Source organism: Salvelinus namaycush, chromosome 30 (assembly GCF_016432855.1).
Source record: "Salvelinus namaycush isolate Seneca chromosome 30, SaNama_1.0, whole genome shotgun sequence".
Lineage (NCBI taxonomy): Eukaryota > Metazoa > Chordata > Actinopteri > Salmoniformes > Salmonidae > Salvelinus > Salvelinus namaycush.
Genome location: NC_052336.1, coordinates 12,922,192 through 12,940,636, shown reverse-complemented (window position 1 = coordinate 12,940,636; position 18,445 = coordinate 12,922,192). Strand labels below are relative to the sequence as shown.

The 18,445-nt window shown below is 42.0% G+C and overlaps 2 protein-coding genes and 1 long non-coding RNA gene across 5 annotated transcripts; 2 read left to right on the top strand and 1 right to left on the bottom strand.

Moving 5' to 3' along the window:
- Positions 1–9,272: 9,272 nt before the first annotated feature.
- LOC120025285 lies at positions 9,273–12,721 on the top strand. Its single transcript, XR_005472981.1, has 2 exons — positions 9,273–9,410; positions 10,252–12,721. It is a non-coding gene; the product is annotated as an uncharacterized LOC120025285 (long non-coding RNA).
- Positions 12,722–13,291: 570 nt separating this feature from the next.
- On the top strand, positions 13,292–14,508 carry LOC120025144 (DNA-directed RNA polymerases I, II, and III subunit RPABC5). Of its 2 annotated transcripts, none has more exons than XM_038969590.1 (3): positions 13,292–13,371; positions 13,821–13,930; positions 14,106–14,508. In XM_038969590.1, the coding sequence occupies exons 2-3, from the start codon at positions 13,836–13,838 to the stop codon at positions 14,212–14,214; spliced, it is 204 nt and encodes a 67-aa protein (XP_038825518.1). In that variant the 5' UTR covers positions 13,292–13,371; positions 13,821–13,835; the 3' UTR covers positions 14,215–14,508. The 2 variants fall into 2 exon arrangements, with proteins under 2 accessions (XP_038825518.1, XP_038825517.1); XM_038969589.1 differs by having other exon boundaries at positions 13,294–13,371; positions 13,813–13,930.
- LOC120025143 (cleavage and polyadenylation specificity factor subunit 7-like) lies at positions 14,506–18,328 on the bottom strand. 2 transcript variants are annotated; one of them, XM_038969586.1, is made up of 9 exons: positions 17,794–18,328; positions 17,274–17,483; positions 17,000–17,103; positions 16,450–16,595; positions 15,983–16,337; positions 15,733–15,854; positions 15,418–15,565; positions 15,075–15,318; positions 14,506–14,918 (listed from the first exon to the last, which is right to left on the bottom strand). In XM_038969586.1, the coding sequence occupies exons 1-8, from the start codon at positions 17,875–17,877 to the stop codon at positions 15,075–15,077; spliced, it is 1,413 nt and encodes a 470-aa protein (XP_038825514.1). In that variant the 5' UTR covers positions 17,878–18,328; the 3' UTR covers positions 14,506–14,918. The 2 variants fall into 2 exon arrangements, with proteins under 2 accessions (XP_038825514.1, XP_038825516.1); XM_038969588.1 differs by having other exon boundaries at positions 15,733–15,851.
- Between the last annotated feature and the right edge of the window lie 117 nt (positions 18,329–18,445).

The following is an 18,445-nucleotide window of genomic DNA, read 5'->3' as shown; positions in this document are numbered from 1 at the left end:
ATCCAAAAGTCTTTGCCTCACTGTGCGTGCAGATGCGCACTCACCTGCCTGAGCAAACTCTGTACAGGTGGTGCCCCGATCCCGCAGCTGAATCAACTTTAGGAGACGGTCCTGGGGCTTGCTGGACTTTCTTGGGCGCCCTGAAGCCTTCTTCACAACAATTGAACCACTTTCCTTGAACTTCTTGATGATCCGATAAATGGTTGATTTAGGTGCAATCTTACTGGCAGCAATATCCTTGCATGTGAAGCCCTTTTTTGTGCAAAGCAATGATGACACCACGTGTTTCCTTGCAGGTAACCATGGTTGACAGAGGAAGAACAATGATTCCAAGCACCACCCTCCTTTTCAAGCTTCCAGTCTGTTATTCGAACTCAATCAGCATGACAGAGTGATCTCCAGCCTTGTCCTCATCAACACTCACACCTGTGTTAACGAGAGAATCACTGACATGTCAGTTGGTCCTTTTGTGGCAGGGCTGAAATGCAGTGGAAATGTTTTTTTGGGGATTCAGTTCATTTGCATGGCAAAGAGGGACTTTGCAATTAATCTGATCACACTTCATAACATTCTGGAGTATATGCAAATTGCCATCATACAAACTGAGGCAGAAAACTTATTGAAAATTAATATGTCATTCTCAAAACTTTTGGCCACGACTGTAAAATGACCCATGAGCACCAACATGTTAAGTTCATAGGAGCATGTCAAATTGGGTGTCAAATAAAAGCCACGAGTCTATTTATCTTTGAGAAATTAAGGAATATATACACTTGTTTTGTTTAAGTTTATCCTCAAAAAATTGAATAAGCAAAGGCTTTGATTTCTTGTCAAACATATGAAAAATGAGTCTTAGAAAAGATCTACCAGAAAAAGTCTTAAAAAGGTATCAGAAAAACTAAAAAACACAATAATGTTGAAGACCCCTGCCAACTGATATCAACACACATTTACACTGAACAAAAATAGAAACGCATGTGCTGGTCCCATGTTTCATGAGCTGAAATAAAAGATCCCAGAAATGTTCCATACAATGCATATGCAGAAAATACCTCATTCTGTAAAATAAGCTGGTGGATCTTTGATGACACTCAGGAGGCAGTGTTTTCATCATTTCAGAAAACATTTTAGAAAAAGGCTTCGTGTCTGTCGTTTTCCTCACAATGGGAAGGTGTTGGGAGTATTGAAAGAGGATCCAAACATTTTTCCCCCAGCTTTAGTTATTTTTAATTATTACTTGTTACACACAATCTCATTCTCTGATCAATTGTATTAGTATAAAATATATAGATTTTAAATTTAAAACATTTGCATACAATATAGCTCAGTATTTGTATTATTTTATACAGTCTTTTTTGCTCATCATTAAGATATTCAATCATTCCAGACCCCACTGTACATACACAAACATTGTGCTAAAATATTGTGTGCAAGGCTGTTTTTGTGGCCACGTGAACTAGCTGGTTCCATTCCTTCTACCTCAAGCATCGTACAGTATAGCACTGAGGGGTCATGGTTAAGCAGAAGAATTGAAAATCAAGGAACATTCTGTGCTGACTTTTATTGTTACACTTTCAAGTTATGTAGAGGAAACACTGACATTGAACAAGTTATGTAGAGGGAAACACTGACATAACAAGTTATGTAGAGGGAAACACTGACATTGAACAAGTTATGTAGAGGGAAACACTGACATTGAACAAGTTATGTAGAGGGAAACACTGACATAACAAGTTATGTAGAGGGAAACACTGACATTGAACAAGTTATGTAGAGGGAAACACTGACATTGAACAAGTTATGTAGAGGAAACACTGACATTGAACAACTATAATAATACCTTTGATCCAATTCCTCTAATAAATCTTGAAATACAGTAATCCAATTTCTTCTCATAAAACAGGGAGGAACCACACGGTTCTATGCGACACAGGAAGGCTCTATTTTCTCTGTCCAGACTCAGACATCAAAATAAAGAGTTGCACACTCCATATATAAACTCCCAGTAATTTATAGGGTAAATCACCAACGTTTCAGCATCCAAAACGTTGATGATTGGCACAGTGATGCCGAAACGGGGACTTATCCAATAAATTACTGGGAGTTTATATATGGAATGTGCGACTATTTTTATAACTTATAGTTTATTCTCCGTTAGTCAGCACCTCTACATGTTCTATGGGTGTGCGCCAGCTCATGTTTTTTTATCAGACTCAAAAGAGAGACTTCACTGCACATAATGCATAATGAGTACGCACTAACAAGTGGGCTACACAATCAGAACGTCATATTTACACACATACATCCAAATGCATATACTATCACACAAAGTCACAGAATAGAGTGTGGAAGGAGGAGAGGTGAAAGGGATTGAGTGGGCGGGAGTGTGAGCGAAAGACAGAGAAAGAGGCAGAGGGAGAGTGGGAGTGAGTGGCACATGGCTTTCAGTCTAAAAAAGGGAAAGAGCGCCATGAAGCCAAAACCTGGATTAGCTAGATAAAGAATGGGGAGGGGGGAGAGGATAAGAGAGAAAATGTAGGTTTCTTCACTGTTGAAATGGTGCAAACGCATGACACTGCTTTCGCGGTCACAAACGTCTTCTAAAATATGAATAGTGAATGAGCGTGTGGGTAGAGTGAGAAGAGGGGTGGGGGCAGGAAGATGAGAAGGAGAGACAGTAAAAGAGGGAGAGATAGGCTAGAGATGTAATGTTAAAGGTCGGCTGGATGGTGCATGGAAGAGGATGTGGTAATAAAAGACAGAGCTGAAGGAGGAAGATGGAGGAGTAGGCCTACTAGGAGAAACGGAGGAGGAGGAGAGCGTGTGACGAGTATATAGGAACTCACAAGAGAGAAGCTCTGTGTATAGTGCGACACTGACCCAGGCAGACAGAGAGAGTGCTGCACATGGAGGCTGGAGCAGACGGGTACAGGGCTGGGAGCCGAGAGACAGAGGGAGAGAGAGACAGGGCCCTGCTGCAACTGCACCGCTCTGCCAGCCTAGGTTAACATCACCCTGTGGACTCTCTCGATAACATCCCAATCTCTCCCCTATTCATGCCAAACACCTCACCAATACACTTCACACTGCACCCTTAATATCCTCCTCAGTCCTCACACCGCAAGGCTGAGCTCGCAAAATACACAACGCACTGGGAGTTTTCGCCCTATGCTTCCACAAACACCTGTGTCCTCTCACCACCACACACTAGAACAAAAACAGTATGTGGCATTCAGTCAGGTCCATAATTATTGCCACCCTTGATACAGATGAGGAAAAAAGACGGATCCCTCCCAATGTGTTCTCCTATCTCATGAAACGTTTTAACAAAAAGGCTCAGTGCTGTTATTCTCGCAGGGTGAGGTATTGAAAACAGGGGAAGCAATCATTTTGACCATCTTTTTAAGAAAAAAATATTACTTGTTAAACTAAATGTATTTCTCTGAGAAATTGCATTTGTATAAAATAATTTCCCCCCAAAAATGTTGCATACAATATAGCTCTGTATTTGTATTAATTTATTTTAGTATTTTTTGCTGCCAAATTTTTGGTCCTAATGTATGACCATATGTGACTTGATAAGCTCCTAATAAACTGTATCTGTAAAATACTTAGCTAGTCAATCATTTACAGTCCCTTTGTAGTCCAAAAATGCCATGACCATCACAGTACTCCAGATAAAACCTCTCCCTCTTTGAATACAAAAACCGTCAATGACACACATTATGTGGTTTGGCACATTGAGGCTGTAAAAAAAAAGGCACCCCATTCCCTTTATGGTGCACTACTTTTGACTAGGGTCCGTAGGGCTCTATAGAGAATATGGTGCCATTTCAGACACACTTTATGAAGGACACAACCGTCAGGAGAGGAGAGGAGGAGTGGAGAGGAGAGGTACTCTGTGGGGGTTGAGGAGTCAGCAGGGAGGGAGTAAGTGGAAGCAGGTGTAAACAAAACAGACAGTATTCTGTTGTACTGTGGCTAGGAACCTCTTAGCCCCCTACTGTAGATCTAATGGATTATTAGGCTTTTAAATGGCTGTGTTTGTCAGACAGGGACACCAGGTTACATTTATAATATGGCCATACCACCAGTGTGATCTTTCACATATTAGATTCAATCTGAAAGCATGATAGAAGTTGTATCTTTTATGTTGGAGAATTCTGTGTAAATTGTTGTCATGAAGTCCAGAATGTGACACTTGTTTGTTGTGGTGGGAATTATTGGCTAGGGAGTGGTTGCTGTGAAATGCCCAAAGCAAAAGCTTAATAGCACCTCTAATGGAAACAGATCTGTGCGTGTGCAACATGAATGTACATCTCACACATACACACTCCAGTCTCAACTCAGGTATTGAAATCAAGCTTGTTCCATAAACGATGGGAGAGGTTGAGAAGGAAAAAGTGAGTAAAACCTGTCCTCTTCTCACATGCGCTAAAAGAAAAGATGCTAGACATTTGTCGTATGCACAAAAAGCTTATTTCTCTCAACTTTTGTGCAGAAATTAGTTTACATCCCTGTTAGTGAGCATTTCTAATTTGCCAAGCTAATCCATCCACCTGACAGGTGTGGCATTTCAAGAAGCTGATTAAACAGCATGATCATTACACAGGTGCACCGTGTGCTGGGGACAATAAAAAGGCCACTCGAAAATGTGCAGTTTTGTCACACAACACAATGCCACAGATGTCTCAAGTTGAGGGAACGTGCAATTGGCATGCCGACTGCAGGAATGTCCAACAGATATGTTGCCAGAGAACTGAATGTTAATTTCTCTACCATAAGCTGCACCAACAATGTTTTAGAGAAATTGGCAGAACATCCAACCGACCACACAACCGCAGACCACGTGTAACCACGCCACCCCAAGACCTCCACATCCAGCTTCTTCACCTGTGGGATCATCGGCGATCAGCCACCCGGACATCTGATGAAACTGTGGGTTTGCACAACCAAAGAATTACTGCACAAGATGTCACAAACAGTCTTAGGGAAACTCATCTGAGTGTACCGGGCAGATGGCAGTATGGCGTCGTGTGAGCGAACGATTTGCTGATGTCAACGTTGTGAACAGAGTGCCCCATAGTGGTGGTGGGGTTATAGTATAGGCAGGCATAAGCTACGGACAATGAACACAATTGCATTTTATCGATGGCAATTTGAATGCAGAGATATACCGTGACAAGATCATGAGGCCCATTGTTGTGCCATTCATCCGCCGCCATAACCTCATGTTTCGGCATGATAAGGCACAGCCCCATGTCGCAAGGATATGTAAACAATTCCTCAAATCTGAAAATGTCCCCATTCTTCAATGGCCTGCATATTAACCGGACATGTCACACATTGAGCATGTTTGGGATGCTCTGGATCGACGTGTTCGACAGCGTGTTCCAGTTCCCCCCAATATCCAGCAACTTCGCACAGCCATTGAAGAATGGGACAACATTCCATAGGCCACAATCAACAGCCTGATCAACTCTATGCGAAGGAGATATATCACGCTGCATGAGGCAAATGGTGGTCATACCAGATACTGACTGGTTTTCTGATCCACACCCCTATCTATCTGTGACCAATCGATGCATATCTGTATTCCCAGTCATGTGAAATCCATAGATTAGGGCCTAATGAATTTATGTAAAATCGACTGATATCTTTACAGTATATGAACTGTAACACAATTTTTTTTATTTTTATATTGGACAAATTCAGGTAGGTCCCGCCCCATTTCGTTCCTGTTGCTTCCGTTTAAGAACCGTTTTGCAACAGAATCGGCATAATGAATACGCCCCTGGGTAAAACTGAGTCCGAATGCGAGATTACTACAGGGATTTAAACCTGCTTTAGGGGGCAAACTGGTCTCAAATCCACTGAACGTGACCGTAATCCATGTACACTGCATCTCTCTGCCCATTGGCTTTTGTCCTCTAGTATTACACAACATTCATAAAAACTCTCTTCAAGTAGTAACAACTTTCAGAACATCACTTAGATCACTTTTACGCTACTGCAAACAGATCATGCTTGATACACAGACATACACCTGTGATACAAACTCACATAGCTTACATGATCCACTTGTCCATGTTTGAGCCTTCATGAAAACATGCAGAGCACCTAGGGAAGCTATATTGGCACTCATGGAAATAAAGTGATTGTGACTGGGCATTCTATTGGTATGACATGCATTTCTCTCTGTAGGCCCAGCTATGAGGCTGATAAAAGGCTCTGTCTTCACACATTGAACTACATGTTCTTTATCCAGTCTCTCTCCACCTGCTGAATGCCTGCACATGAGCATCATAGTCTGCCCTGTCCTGAAGGGTTATTGAGTGGAATGCAAAAAAACACTGGACATTCTGCAGAAAGACTCCACAATGATGCAATAATAAAGGAGTAAAGACATGGTCGAGAAAAGGTTAGAATACATCTAGCCTAATCTTCGAGGTTAGAATACATCTAGCCTAATCTTCGAGGTTTGCTGTGGGTTGAGCCTTCCTTAAATCAATAATGGACCGGTCAATAATTGTTGGGCCATATAACCTAATGTCCGCATTTGCCAAATCTCTGCTATCACTTCCTTATCACCAAGGTAGGCAAAGCCAATACAAAAGTCCTGTGAGGGGGGGGGGGGGTATTAGTAATATTGCTGCCCCAGTTGATATTTTAGAAAAGGCTATTGTCTAAATAGATAAGAAATCCAAGCCGTCACTGTATGACACCCCTCCCCAGCCCATTACATTACATTGATCGGCCGTTGGGCTTCTTTCTCACCTGTATTGTGACGATGCCTTGCCAAGACCCACTGCATCGGTTCTGTTCGTTCTCCCATCCTACGCGTGTCCACCTCGAGCTCACCTCAACGCGGACCTGGAACAGTACTCTGCCAGGGATAAACCCTGTAAAATACCGCAGCGACAATATTGCGCTGAACCGTGGCTGGCAGAACACACACGTACCTCCCTATGAATCCAGCCACTGTACTTCAAGTGAAAGGTTCCACAGGAATCCGGGCCAGGCAATCAGATAAGATTCGCAGCTGGATCATACCGTAACCTAGAGTCAAAACCGTGCAGACACACGCTCCATTTACTCTGCCTTGGTATTCAAGGTCTTGATTCTTCGATAAATTGCAACACGTCGTCGATATGTAGAATATCCGCTGCCCGATGTCTCTTCACGCCATGTATGAGTGCCGGGAGGTTCATCCATACAATGTTTCTCACTGACATACAGTGAAGTTTAATAAATAAATCGCCACACAATGTTTTTATATTGTGTGTATCATATGTGACAACCAACTGGACAACTCCCGATCCCAATCGGGCTACTAAAGTAGCGGGTCCCGATAAATTGGTTGTTGTAATACCAGGCTTCAGACCAATTTTTACCCCTGAAAAGATACGTCGTTTCTATTCCCATTCCCTATTCCGCAGCTGCGGATCAAAAACCGAATCACCACTGCGCCATTTACGTAGGAACTTTACGTCATCCATCACCCTACAATAGAGCCAGTTGGATTTGCGTCGTTCTCGCAGGCTTCGGCGATTGTAGGCACTGTATAAATCGCTGGCATACTGTGAAATGCACGACTGGTGGTTTGTGAATATCGAGGAATCTCCAACTATAGAGTTTGGGCGTGGACTCGCGTCATTTCCTGAGCTAGACTTTATTAAATAGGTGTGCCCTGCGCTCAGACTGGCTCTAAATGCAAAATATGGGTTGACCACATTTTCTTTAAAACATCAGCAAAACAAATAATATTACAGGCACATAGTTAGCCAAATGCATTTGCCATAAATAGGCAAACACTATTAGCCTACACAACTCGAGAAGGCTACCCTACAGCCATCAGTCTGCTGCGACTCCAAGAGCTTTGGGTTATCTGTCCAAGGCAGACTGGCAGGCATCACCCAAAAATAGAAATAAGCTGTCTGAAATATTCATTCTTAGTAATGTTGACATTGTTGACAATAGTCCTACTTGATATCCCAAATTGATACTTATTTTCAGAAATTTAAGTTTATTGTTGTATATAACACACAATCTTCAGCCCATCTTACAGTATAGGCTACAAGGCACAGGCACATAGGCACAAAACCTGACTGTTGGCATTGGCATTGCATTGACATTTATTTGAGTATTGACTGAGCCCTGCTGGCCATGCTTGTTAATGCCATACATTACTGCTGTGTTTTAGGAATGCAGAAATGTTGCTATAGGCATCTGCCAGGATGTTCCTCCTACTATAAGTCATCCTGCAATATCCTGCTTCCTCCCATATATTACTATTAGTAGTACATGGAGGTAACCACCTTAATGCATTACTACAGTGGTGAGAAAAGGTGTAAATGTTATAATTTAATTGTCAAAAACAAGACAAAAGCAGCCAGGCCCAGAAAACATCTAATGGGGAGTTTGAATATTTTATTAATTATTTTTTAAATCTCATATGTAATTGATGGGGGGATACAAATAATCATACTGGAATAGATGAGGGCTATAGCTGACAGACAGCTCAATCAGACAGCTCAATAATCACAGTAGAATTGTCAGTAGAATACAATGGTAGGCAGGTATCCTAGCGGTTAAGCGTTGTGGGCCAATAACCAAAAGTTTGCTGGTTTGAATCCCAGAGCAGACTAGATGAAAAATATGTTGATGTGCCCTTGAGCAAAGCAGTTAGCCCTAATTACTCTGTAAGTCACTCTGGATAAGAGCGTCTGCTAAATGACAAAAATGACAATGTAGGCATACAGTAGTATTTGACTGAACTACGGCTGTATTATTTGAATGATGTCATCCCCTTAGCATCACAGGGAGATATTTTATTTAGATACAATCAGGGACAGTGATGCAAGAAAGTACTCAACTGAAGCCATGGACTGAACACACTTGAGATAAAATTTGAAACAACAAGCATATTTGCCCCTTTACAAATGTGACAATGACTCAGAAACACACACATTGTGAGGCAGCATGATGACACACATTGGGTATGCAAATCTTTGACTTGTATTATATATTTATACAGTATATACAATTTAATCACTATTGTTATAATTATTATAGTAGGCTTCTACAAGAATTTCACAAGAATTTATTTAAAAAAATACATCCTAAGCTCTAGGGCTAGGCAGAGAGAGATACAGTAAATTGACCCAAGACACAATGCAGTCTAAAGATACGGACACCCCCACTGTTTGCAGCCCAGATGGTACATCCCAGTCCTTCTCCTTTACCTCCCTCTGTTTTCACTGTGCCCTCCATCTCTTTACTTACTCTCGCTCTCTGTCTTGAGGACATTACTGATTTCCTTCTGACAGCCTTTGAGCAGAAATTCCATCTCTCCGTCCTTCCGGACATTGTTACAGAGCTGTTGGAGAGGAGAACAGAATAGCCTGAGGGTATGTACTCCCAGATTTCTACCTCCTCCCCTTCATGCAATTTCAGTATTTTGGTCTATGGGATTATCACGGCCTGTGCAGCTCCTATCTTCATATCCTATGCAAGCATCGAGCATCCTCAGCTGCATCCATTATAGTATCTCTCTGTTTTTTCTTTAATTCCTCTCTCTCTTATTTTCCTGCCTTTGGATAATTCTGTATCCCCACTATGTGTTATTATTCTCTCCTCTCCTTATTCCTGTCTGCTTTCCTCCATCTTGACCTCCATTAACAGTACATACTGTATGACTCATGCTATTTTAGAGATAGACAGAGAGAGAGGGAGATAAATAAATAAATATACAGAGACAATATTTATTGCATGCTGAGACTGGATTAACACTTGTGTCAGACAGTGTGGGGAGCGCAGAAGACATGCATGCACCTCTGTACCTTTGTCAAATAGGCTCTTTTTTTTACCAGCTGCAGCAGCATGATTACTCTGTCTGTTACAAGACGTGCAGTTAACTTTCCCATGAGATTGCTCTTGACAGGATGTTGGACTTAAAGTGTTGCTTCCACCCACTGGAAGTTTGTTCTACAGATGTAATAAACAAACCAGATAATGTATATAGCAGGGACAATATGGTTCTGTTTATGTCATCTTGTCTGTGAAGGTCACATGATGGCCCTACTGACATGAGGCTTTTGCTTCATTCTGCAGTGAATAAGGAGGTGTATAATACTTCCTGTGTATGTTGATGCTCCTTGTCGGTATAATAACACCAGGGGACAGTAGAGCAGATAACAGAGTCTAATCTGTGTGATTATCTGTCTGCCTCTGTTTGCTGTTTTCCATCAGTAAAGCAGTGCTGACCTGAAAGACACTCCTGACCAACCCCACCTCTGTTTCTGGATCCTATGGAAGCCAAGGCTAAGAGCGGGGCACCAGCGCCCAAGGCATCCTCTAAAGCAGAGAAGACGGAGAAGAAGGAGGCAGCTCCCCCTAAAAAGGTTGACCCCACTCAAGTAGAGTCTCCACCCCCAGCGGCCCCTGTGGAAGAGCCTCAAGTGGAGGATGGATCAGCTGAACCAGAGGGGGCACCAGAGGGCGAGGAGGCAGCAGAGGCCAGTACAGACTCCCTGGAAAGCCTGAAGCCCTTCCTCATTGGTGGTGCCATCATCGCTGCTGGTGCCATCCTGTTGGGGGCACTGTTGTTGGCACGAAGAAATTAACCACCACCACTCATCATCAAAACCTATTGGTCGATGGGTTAACGAGTCACTTGCTGATTGGTTCATAGACTATCATGCAGCTGGTAGAGATGGGGTTATGGGGAGCCACTGTGCTTCTTAAGTTTAATTCAGTCTGACCTTTCTTGTAGTGAATATAAACATCAGTGAACATTGAAGTAATACATTTATGGGCCCCTGCTAGTATACTCACGCATGAATTTGCTCCACCCCTCTAACTGTACCTACTTATAGGTCTACAGGGTTTTAATCACCATACAAATGCACTCCAACAGTTACACTGGACACACACATATATACAGTACTTGAATACCCTATTTATCCAGTATGCACTGATAAATATTTTGATGTTTCTGGGTCTACTAATACATAAGTTAGAAGTAGAAATACAGTAACTTTATATTGTTTGATTTGAAAAAGGTCATATGAAGTGAAGTATGAAGTATATTAAACATACTATTGTGAGTGCCACACAGGTTTGTGGTCAATTTCATTTAAATTCCAGTCAATTCAGGAAGTACACTGAAATTCCAATTCTCTTGAATCCTTTTCAATATAGAACATTTGAAATTTAAATTTTGTTTAATTTCTGAATGGAATTGAACCTAACCCTGGTGCCTAGTATGTGCTATTTCTATGCTCGTATTGCGTTTACTGTAAATACCTGGTCCCAGCAGATTAGCTGTGAACCCTTTTGAATAACGGTTTTAGACCAGGAGATAAATCGTTATATCAATTCAGGGGAAGGTGGTTTAGAGAAGGCTGTGTGTAAGTGATGTCAACAATGGCAGATAGTGTGACAGATGAAGTCACTTAAATAATTGTATGTGATAGACTTCCATTTCAGTCTCAACTGATGCTGAGGTAAGAACAATTCATAGTCAAATTGCCCCTTCTCCCAAATCAATATGAACAGTGAGATTATAGTCAAAGTTATGCCTGGCTGCCTGTGTTTATGGCCCTGGTGACACAAATTGAGTATAAACCAAAAGTATATACATATACACTAAATTGCCCAAAATATTATATTTTAACCCTGTGTGTTAACACTGTAATCCCTTGGTGTGTCCATTTGTCAAATGTATTAACGGCTTGCTTACTACAATTTCTCTGGAGAAATAGTGTAGCCTCTATTTATTTAAAGACCATACATGTTAGAGTGATAGTGCGAGAGACTGTGCAGCTACTGTAATAGTACTGTACATTGTATGTATGAATTTCGATTCAGAATGAAAATATTCTACATGCAATATGTGGTGTACCAATGTATGTAGTAGCTTGGCCAGTCATGCTCACCAAATCAGCATATACACAAATATATTACATCCATCTCCAACCTCCAGGAAAGCCTTGAAAGTATGATGAAATGATGATAATACATGCATTATGGTTTATTTTGTAATACATTAATATTTTTTGATAGTTTGATAAACCTAGAATCCAAGTAGAAAGCATGCATTATTGATGGGAGTAGAGAAATAGCTGGATTTATTTAGTAGATCAACTGAGATTTCCTCTTTTGTTTCCCTATTAATTACAGAGAAGCTCTCCTATTTTTGATAACAAACATTTTTTTTTTTTTTTTTTTTTAAATCAGAGGCCTAGGAGATTTTCAACACCCAATCAAACATCTTGCTTGAACACTGGCATGTAGCGTACCATGATGCAATATCAATACCTCCAGCACACCAACAGAACAGACATATATTCTGCAGATACATGTTCAAATAGCCTAGTCATCACATCACAGAGTACTAAATAAAATCTATCAGTTATTTTCCTTGGTCTCAAAGAGCGTATAAATGCAATAATTCCAGTAGGACTCCACATTTTAGCACATGTTCTGTATGATATTAAAATAATGGTAATGATGGTGAAATGTTGATGGGTAATACTATTGTAAATGGAGAATGAGAACCAGATGACGATGATTAAACCTATATTTTCTTGATATCCCAGCTCCCTATATAACATATTTTCCCTCTTGCACACTCCCTCCCCTGACCCCAAAGCTCCTTGTGTAAATCCAAATGGTTGTCTTGTAACTTGACCTGACCTTTATTAAAGGCAATGAACCAGCTTGCATAGACTCAAGGATCTCTTTGATAGCTGTGAATATTTTGTGTCCTACACTCTCCACCAATAGAATTAGCTAGGGTTCATTGTGTTGAGGATGATGCACTCCTTTCATTGTTTCCTTTCCTCCATCATCACTGATATGAACAGGACTGACTGGCTGTATAATGTCCACCATTCACATGTTAGCAGTCATGAAAAGGAGACAAATTGTAGAAGCCATAAAGAAGAAATAGGATATATCCAGGGGCTTTTAAATGTTACCATGCTGGCCAATAGGGTTTCTAAACACCGTGCTGTTTAAAAAGTTCTCAAAGAGATACAGTAACCAGTTCCAGATGTGACTCATGTGAATCTAGTATCGGACTAGTCCAAAATAGAAAACTGAGGGGGGAGTCATATTCTTAACAGAGCCAAATATCTTCGGAAAATCGAATGTGTACCATGAAAACATCAATATGTTAAGGTAAATGGAGCTATGAATGAGACGCAGCGCATTCAATTCGATCAAACCTTTCTAGAACCCCCTGTAACGTTGCAGCCCCTGAACATGCCCCAGTATTGAGGGAGGAGCGACGCGCGTTAGCTACATTTTCTTCCTGTGTGCTCTCTTGTCTGTTTGCAAGGGTTACTGCGTTACATCTATTTTACAGTGAGTCGATAACTACTTTATTGTTTGAGTCTCTATTTAGCCATGATATAAAACACATTGGTAAACATGGCTGTTTTATGCTAACACTTTTTGGTTAACTAGCTAGCTATATGCAACGGGTTTGAAAATGTGTGCGCTAGCAAGTACTGTGTAACGTTAGCTAGCACGCCTGTTTACATGTCCACGCTAAGACTGAGCGTCAGTAAACCATAGCTGTCAAGTTATCTACAAAATTGATAGGCTATGCGGTTTCGTTCAGTTATGCATTTATCATTGAATAGCTACCCTTTTCTTCAAGCCACAATTCTGCCTTTGGCTGGCTAGCTTAACATTAACTACATTTTTTATTTGTCATTTAGAAGACGCTCTTAATCAGAGCAATTTACAGCAGAGTGCATACATTTTTCGTAATTCTGTTGCTCTGTTCTAATTTCTTTTCAGAGCCTCAGTCGAAAGAAATCAAAATGATTATCCCGGTCCGGTGCTTCACCTGTGGGAAAATCGTTGGTAATAAATGGGAGGCGTACCTTGGCCTCCTTCAAGCTGAATACACTGAAGGGTGAGAGACACCTGTTTGTTGTGGTCATTGTTTACATTGTATTTCCCTAAGATTAATCCCTTTCTCAAAATATATTGTACTGTTCATTTATTTCATCTGATATTTTTAATAGCTACATAGGCTACTCCTGATAAACACAAACTCTCCTGTCTGCTCCCTTTTGTTTGGTTGGCAGTGATGCCCTTGATGCTCTTGGTCTGAAGAGGTATTGCTGTCGGAGGATGCTGCTGGCCCATGTAGACCTCATTGAGAAGTTGCTGAATTACGCACCCCTGGAGAAATGATGGATACAACAACTACAAGAATCATCTGGCTTATTTATGGACAAGCCCTGGCTGACAGCCAGTGAGGCAGTGCACCCTGATGGATTGACATCCTCAAGAGACTATTTTCACACCTTGATTGAATTGTACATGTTTTTGTTGTTGGATACAGACACTTGCCATGCAATTCACATTATTGTGTAAATAAACAAGTCAGGAGGCCAACCCCTTTAAGCAGCATGGGTCAGGCAATGAAAACTACCTGGTCCTCTTGTAACAATCCCTTTTTCCAATAAACACACTTGTTCCAACTCATTTTAACAGCCTTTTTTAATCAGTTCAAATTGGATACAAAAGAAGGGGGAAGAGGAAAAAACACTGCACAGTTCAACATATAAAAAAATGTACCTCTGCTTTGTGCATGCCGGTGTGGCAAACAACAAAAGTTGCAGCCACGACCCTGAAACTGTCAATTTATAATAAAAAAATAAAATTACAAAGACAGTAACACTGAGAAAGAGGGGGTTGGTGATGGCTGAGATCAGAAGATTATGATAAGGTAAAATGCTTGGTGGCTGCAGAGTACCTGGGAAATGTGAACGGGGGGCTATGGACATTCATTTTGTCTCACCATCAGTTCATCCATTATCCCAGACTTAAGCAGCTTGGTGCAGAAATAAAGTCCTGCCTCCCCTCCTACTCAGCCTGACAGGGACAAAGACCGCCTGGGGAAAAAAAGACAAAAGTTCTGTCTGGAGTGTGTAAATACAAAACGGTTGACTGAAAAAACAGGTGCTTGGCAATTAGAGGTGGTGGTAGTCTGTAGATTACAGAATTAGAGGGGAGATGTGTTGGAGATAAGACAGGGTCAGGGAGCTTACCTAGCGGTGCCGCTCGCGGTGCTCCCTATGTCTATCTCGTTCCCGAACACGCTCCCGGTCTCTCCCATCTCTCTCCCCACTTAGGGAGCGTTCTCGGTGCCGGCGGGACATTCCTGCAGCCTCCCATTCCTGGCTGTAGGACTCTTCCCTTTCTTCCCTTCCTCTGCCTCTGTCCCGTTCTCTTTCCCTGTCTCGTTCCCTATCTCGGGAACGGTGTTCTCTGTCACGGGAACGGTGTCTTTTCCTACAAAGAGAACAAGTTAGGAGTGAGGCCACATTACAATATCCATTTGTGATGAAAGAACTGTCCATGAGAGGCCCAAACTATTTTTCCAGCACTGACCTGGAGCCATAAGACTTGCTCTCGATGGAGAAGAGGCAGTCTTTCAGAGAGGTGACCAGCGCTCGACAGCGCTCGTCCCCATACACTCTTGACTGCTTGATGACAGCAATGGCAGTCAAAAGCGTCTCAATGGCCAGGGGCATGTCTCCTACATGAGACGAGGTTACAGAGTTTATTACAACGGCAGGATTTAAGATGACCATGATCTGCATTGTGTACTGCACATGTCAATGTCTTTGGGTCTCTAGTCTAGATTTATCATCATGAATCTGTATTTGAGTGTCTACTGTAGGCATTTTTCAGTGAGAGTCTAACCAGCAGTAGCTCCAGACACAGCCTTGGTGATGGCGCTGCTGGCGATTGCTCTGTTTCTGTTCATCAGCTCATCAAACTCTCCCTCTGGCATTTGGGGTGTGGGCGCTTCACTGTCCCTGCTGCTAGAGAAAGAGACACTCCCATACTGATCATCATCATCATACATACATATCCATACAACTTGTGATAGACATGTTTACCAATTAATACAAAATCATTCCATAATATAAAGTACAGTGGATGAGCTCACTTGTGCTGGTTGTACGATGTGTTGTGTTGTTGACTGTAGTTGTCATGTTGTGCTGGAGGAAAGAAGGCAGGGTTGAGATGCAGGGAGGGAGGAGGATGGCTGGGGAGACGTAGAGGTGGTGGAGGGAAAAGATGTGGCATGGGGGGAGGGGGAATGTGTGGGGGAAGGTGAGGGAAAAGAGGAGGCGGCAGCCTAAAGTATGGGACTGACAGAGGAGGAGGTTTGTTGTGAATGTGTTGGGGGTGGATAGTGTGAGGGACAGTGGAGTGGTTCTGGTTGAGCACAGGAGGGGAGACGGAGGTGATTTTATCCCCAGTATCTGACGACTCCTTTGAGTTAGAGCGCTGGGGGACACCTATGGAAAAGGAGGAGGGACAGTTTGATTTTGTTTCTATGGCAGCATTGGATATCGCTTCCGAGAAAGACTTGAGTACCTATTTATTTGCTGTAAGTAGATGTGTGCTTACGTTTATTAGCCTGGGCTTCAAACACGGCAAGATTCTGGCGTGTGGCAAAGCGGCAGTCCACCTTTTCTCCATTAACATGACAATTTGGCAAAGTCTCCAGCAACCTCTGCAATGACTCTTCTGTGGCCACCACTACCTCAGCGTATCTATAGAGATAAAAGACAAATATCAGCTAGTATACTTTGTTACCAGCTGGATAGAAAGGCTATTCCAGAGCTTTGAAAGGCCTTCACAACATAATCGACTAGCCATCAGTAGACCACCAGAGCAGCCTTGTCCAGTTCTTCAGGGTCTGGAGACAACACTTTGGCTCTGGATCATAAATAATAAAACGTTGGTAGTCATCTGTAAGATCTGTATTTAGCTTAGCTACTGGAGCATCATATTTATTTGAAGACTAATTTGACTCAATAGGTGTCTGTCTCCAGGTCTCCCTAGAACACCATGGCCAGACCCAGTCATGAAATGACAAAACACCCAGTTAATAAACAGTGAAGAAATAGATCACATTAGATTAGAATGATGCCCAGTGGATAGGCCTAACTCTCACCCTCTGGACTGGCCATTAGCTCTGTTCTCAGCAAATTTGATCTCCACAATGTCCTTCACACCCAAGGTGCGAGCCACGTTAATAAGGTCTTTGTCAGAGGTCCACTGAGGAGAGAGGTAAAGGAGTACAAAGGAGAGAAAGAGGGAGAAGATGAGTAAAAATTAAGGATAGGGACAGAAAGGTAATAGGCCTAGGTGGCTGTATCTCATTACAGAACATAGGCTAATAGATTAGCAAACTGGATTGAAGGTAATGTTGGTGGTGGGAGACTCACCCAGGAGAAGTTGCCCACATATACAGCCAGTCTCTTGTTCCACACCCCACTGTAAGTGTACAGTATTGCTGGTTTGCTCTCCTCTTTCGTTGGCTGGTTCTTGCTGAGAGGGATAGCATCTTCTGAGAATTTCCTTTCCCGGCTCACAGAGCCAGTGAGCACATCATCATAAAGATCACTTGCCTCTGCTGTCGTTGCAAAATCTCCATCCTATAGAGAGAGAAAAAGGACAGAAGATAAACTAGGCATTGAGGGATTATGTCTATCACTCACAATGACCATCCCTGAAAAATCAGACAAACTACAATAACCTCCACATTTGTATTGTTGATATCAAGGATAAGAAATTGAATAGTATGATTTTTTACATTAATTAATGTAAGATGTTGACATGCTGGTCATGCTAAAATAAAACCTCATCCAACAAGTTATTTTAGTTCCCACTTCAAGAATATTCTGCATTCACTTTCAGCTTCTCACAACTACAGCTCTTTTCATAATCTCTTTCGGCCTGTCTCACCTCCCCGTTGTTTTGACTGAACTTCTCGTCGTAGATGTCTATGAGATCAGTTGTACCACCACCATCGGCGGCTTTAGCCGCCATCCCGAGTCCTGGGTTGGCAGTGCAGCCTCTGGCTACGTTAGCAATGTTTTCTCTCAGCAATCGACACTTGGCAATAAACGCAAGGAAATAACTAAAGGTGCATATTTTGCACCTTTCCGTGCGTCTATGTTTTATTGATGTAGCTAGTCCGGCCGGCTAACGTTACCCAGTTAGCGCCTCAATATTGTTTTAAAAAACTAGCGAGGTAGCGAAATGGCTAGCTAGCATCACCTCGCATTCCCTCCCATTGCAGGGAAGTTGGCGTGGACGGAATACCAGAGGCAAACAAATAAATTACCAACCCGGATTAAAAAGTCAACAAATATTATACTTTCAAAATGTGATATAATTGTTATGGATGTCTACATGCAAAAACGGATAACATTCAGGTAAACACTCAGCTAGCTTGTTGCTGCTACATCAGAACAGAAGCGGAATCGAGGAGTGCATCTCAAATATCTCCCGTGTAAAACAGGCATGATATTACGAGGTTCCGTAAAAATTATTTAGCTATCAGCTAAATAATATATGTTGTTACATGCGTGAATATATAATGTAAATATGAGAC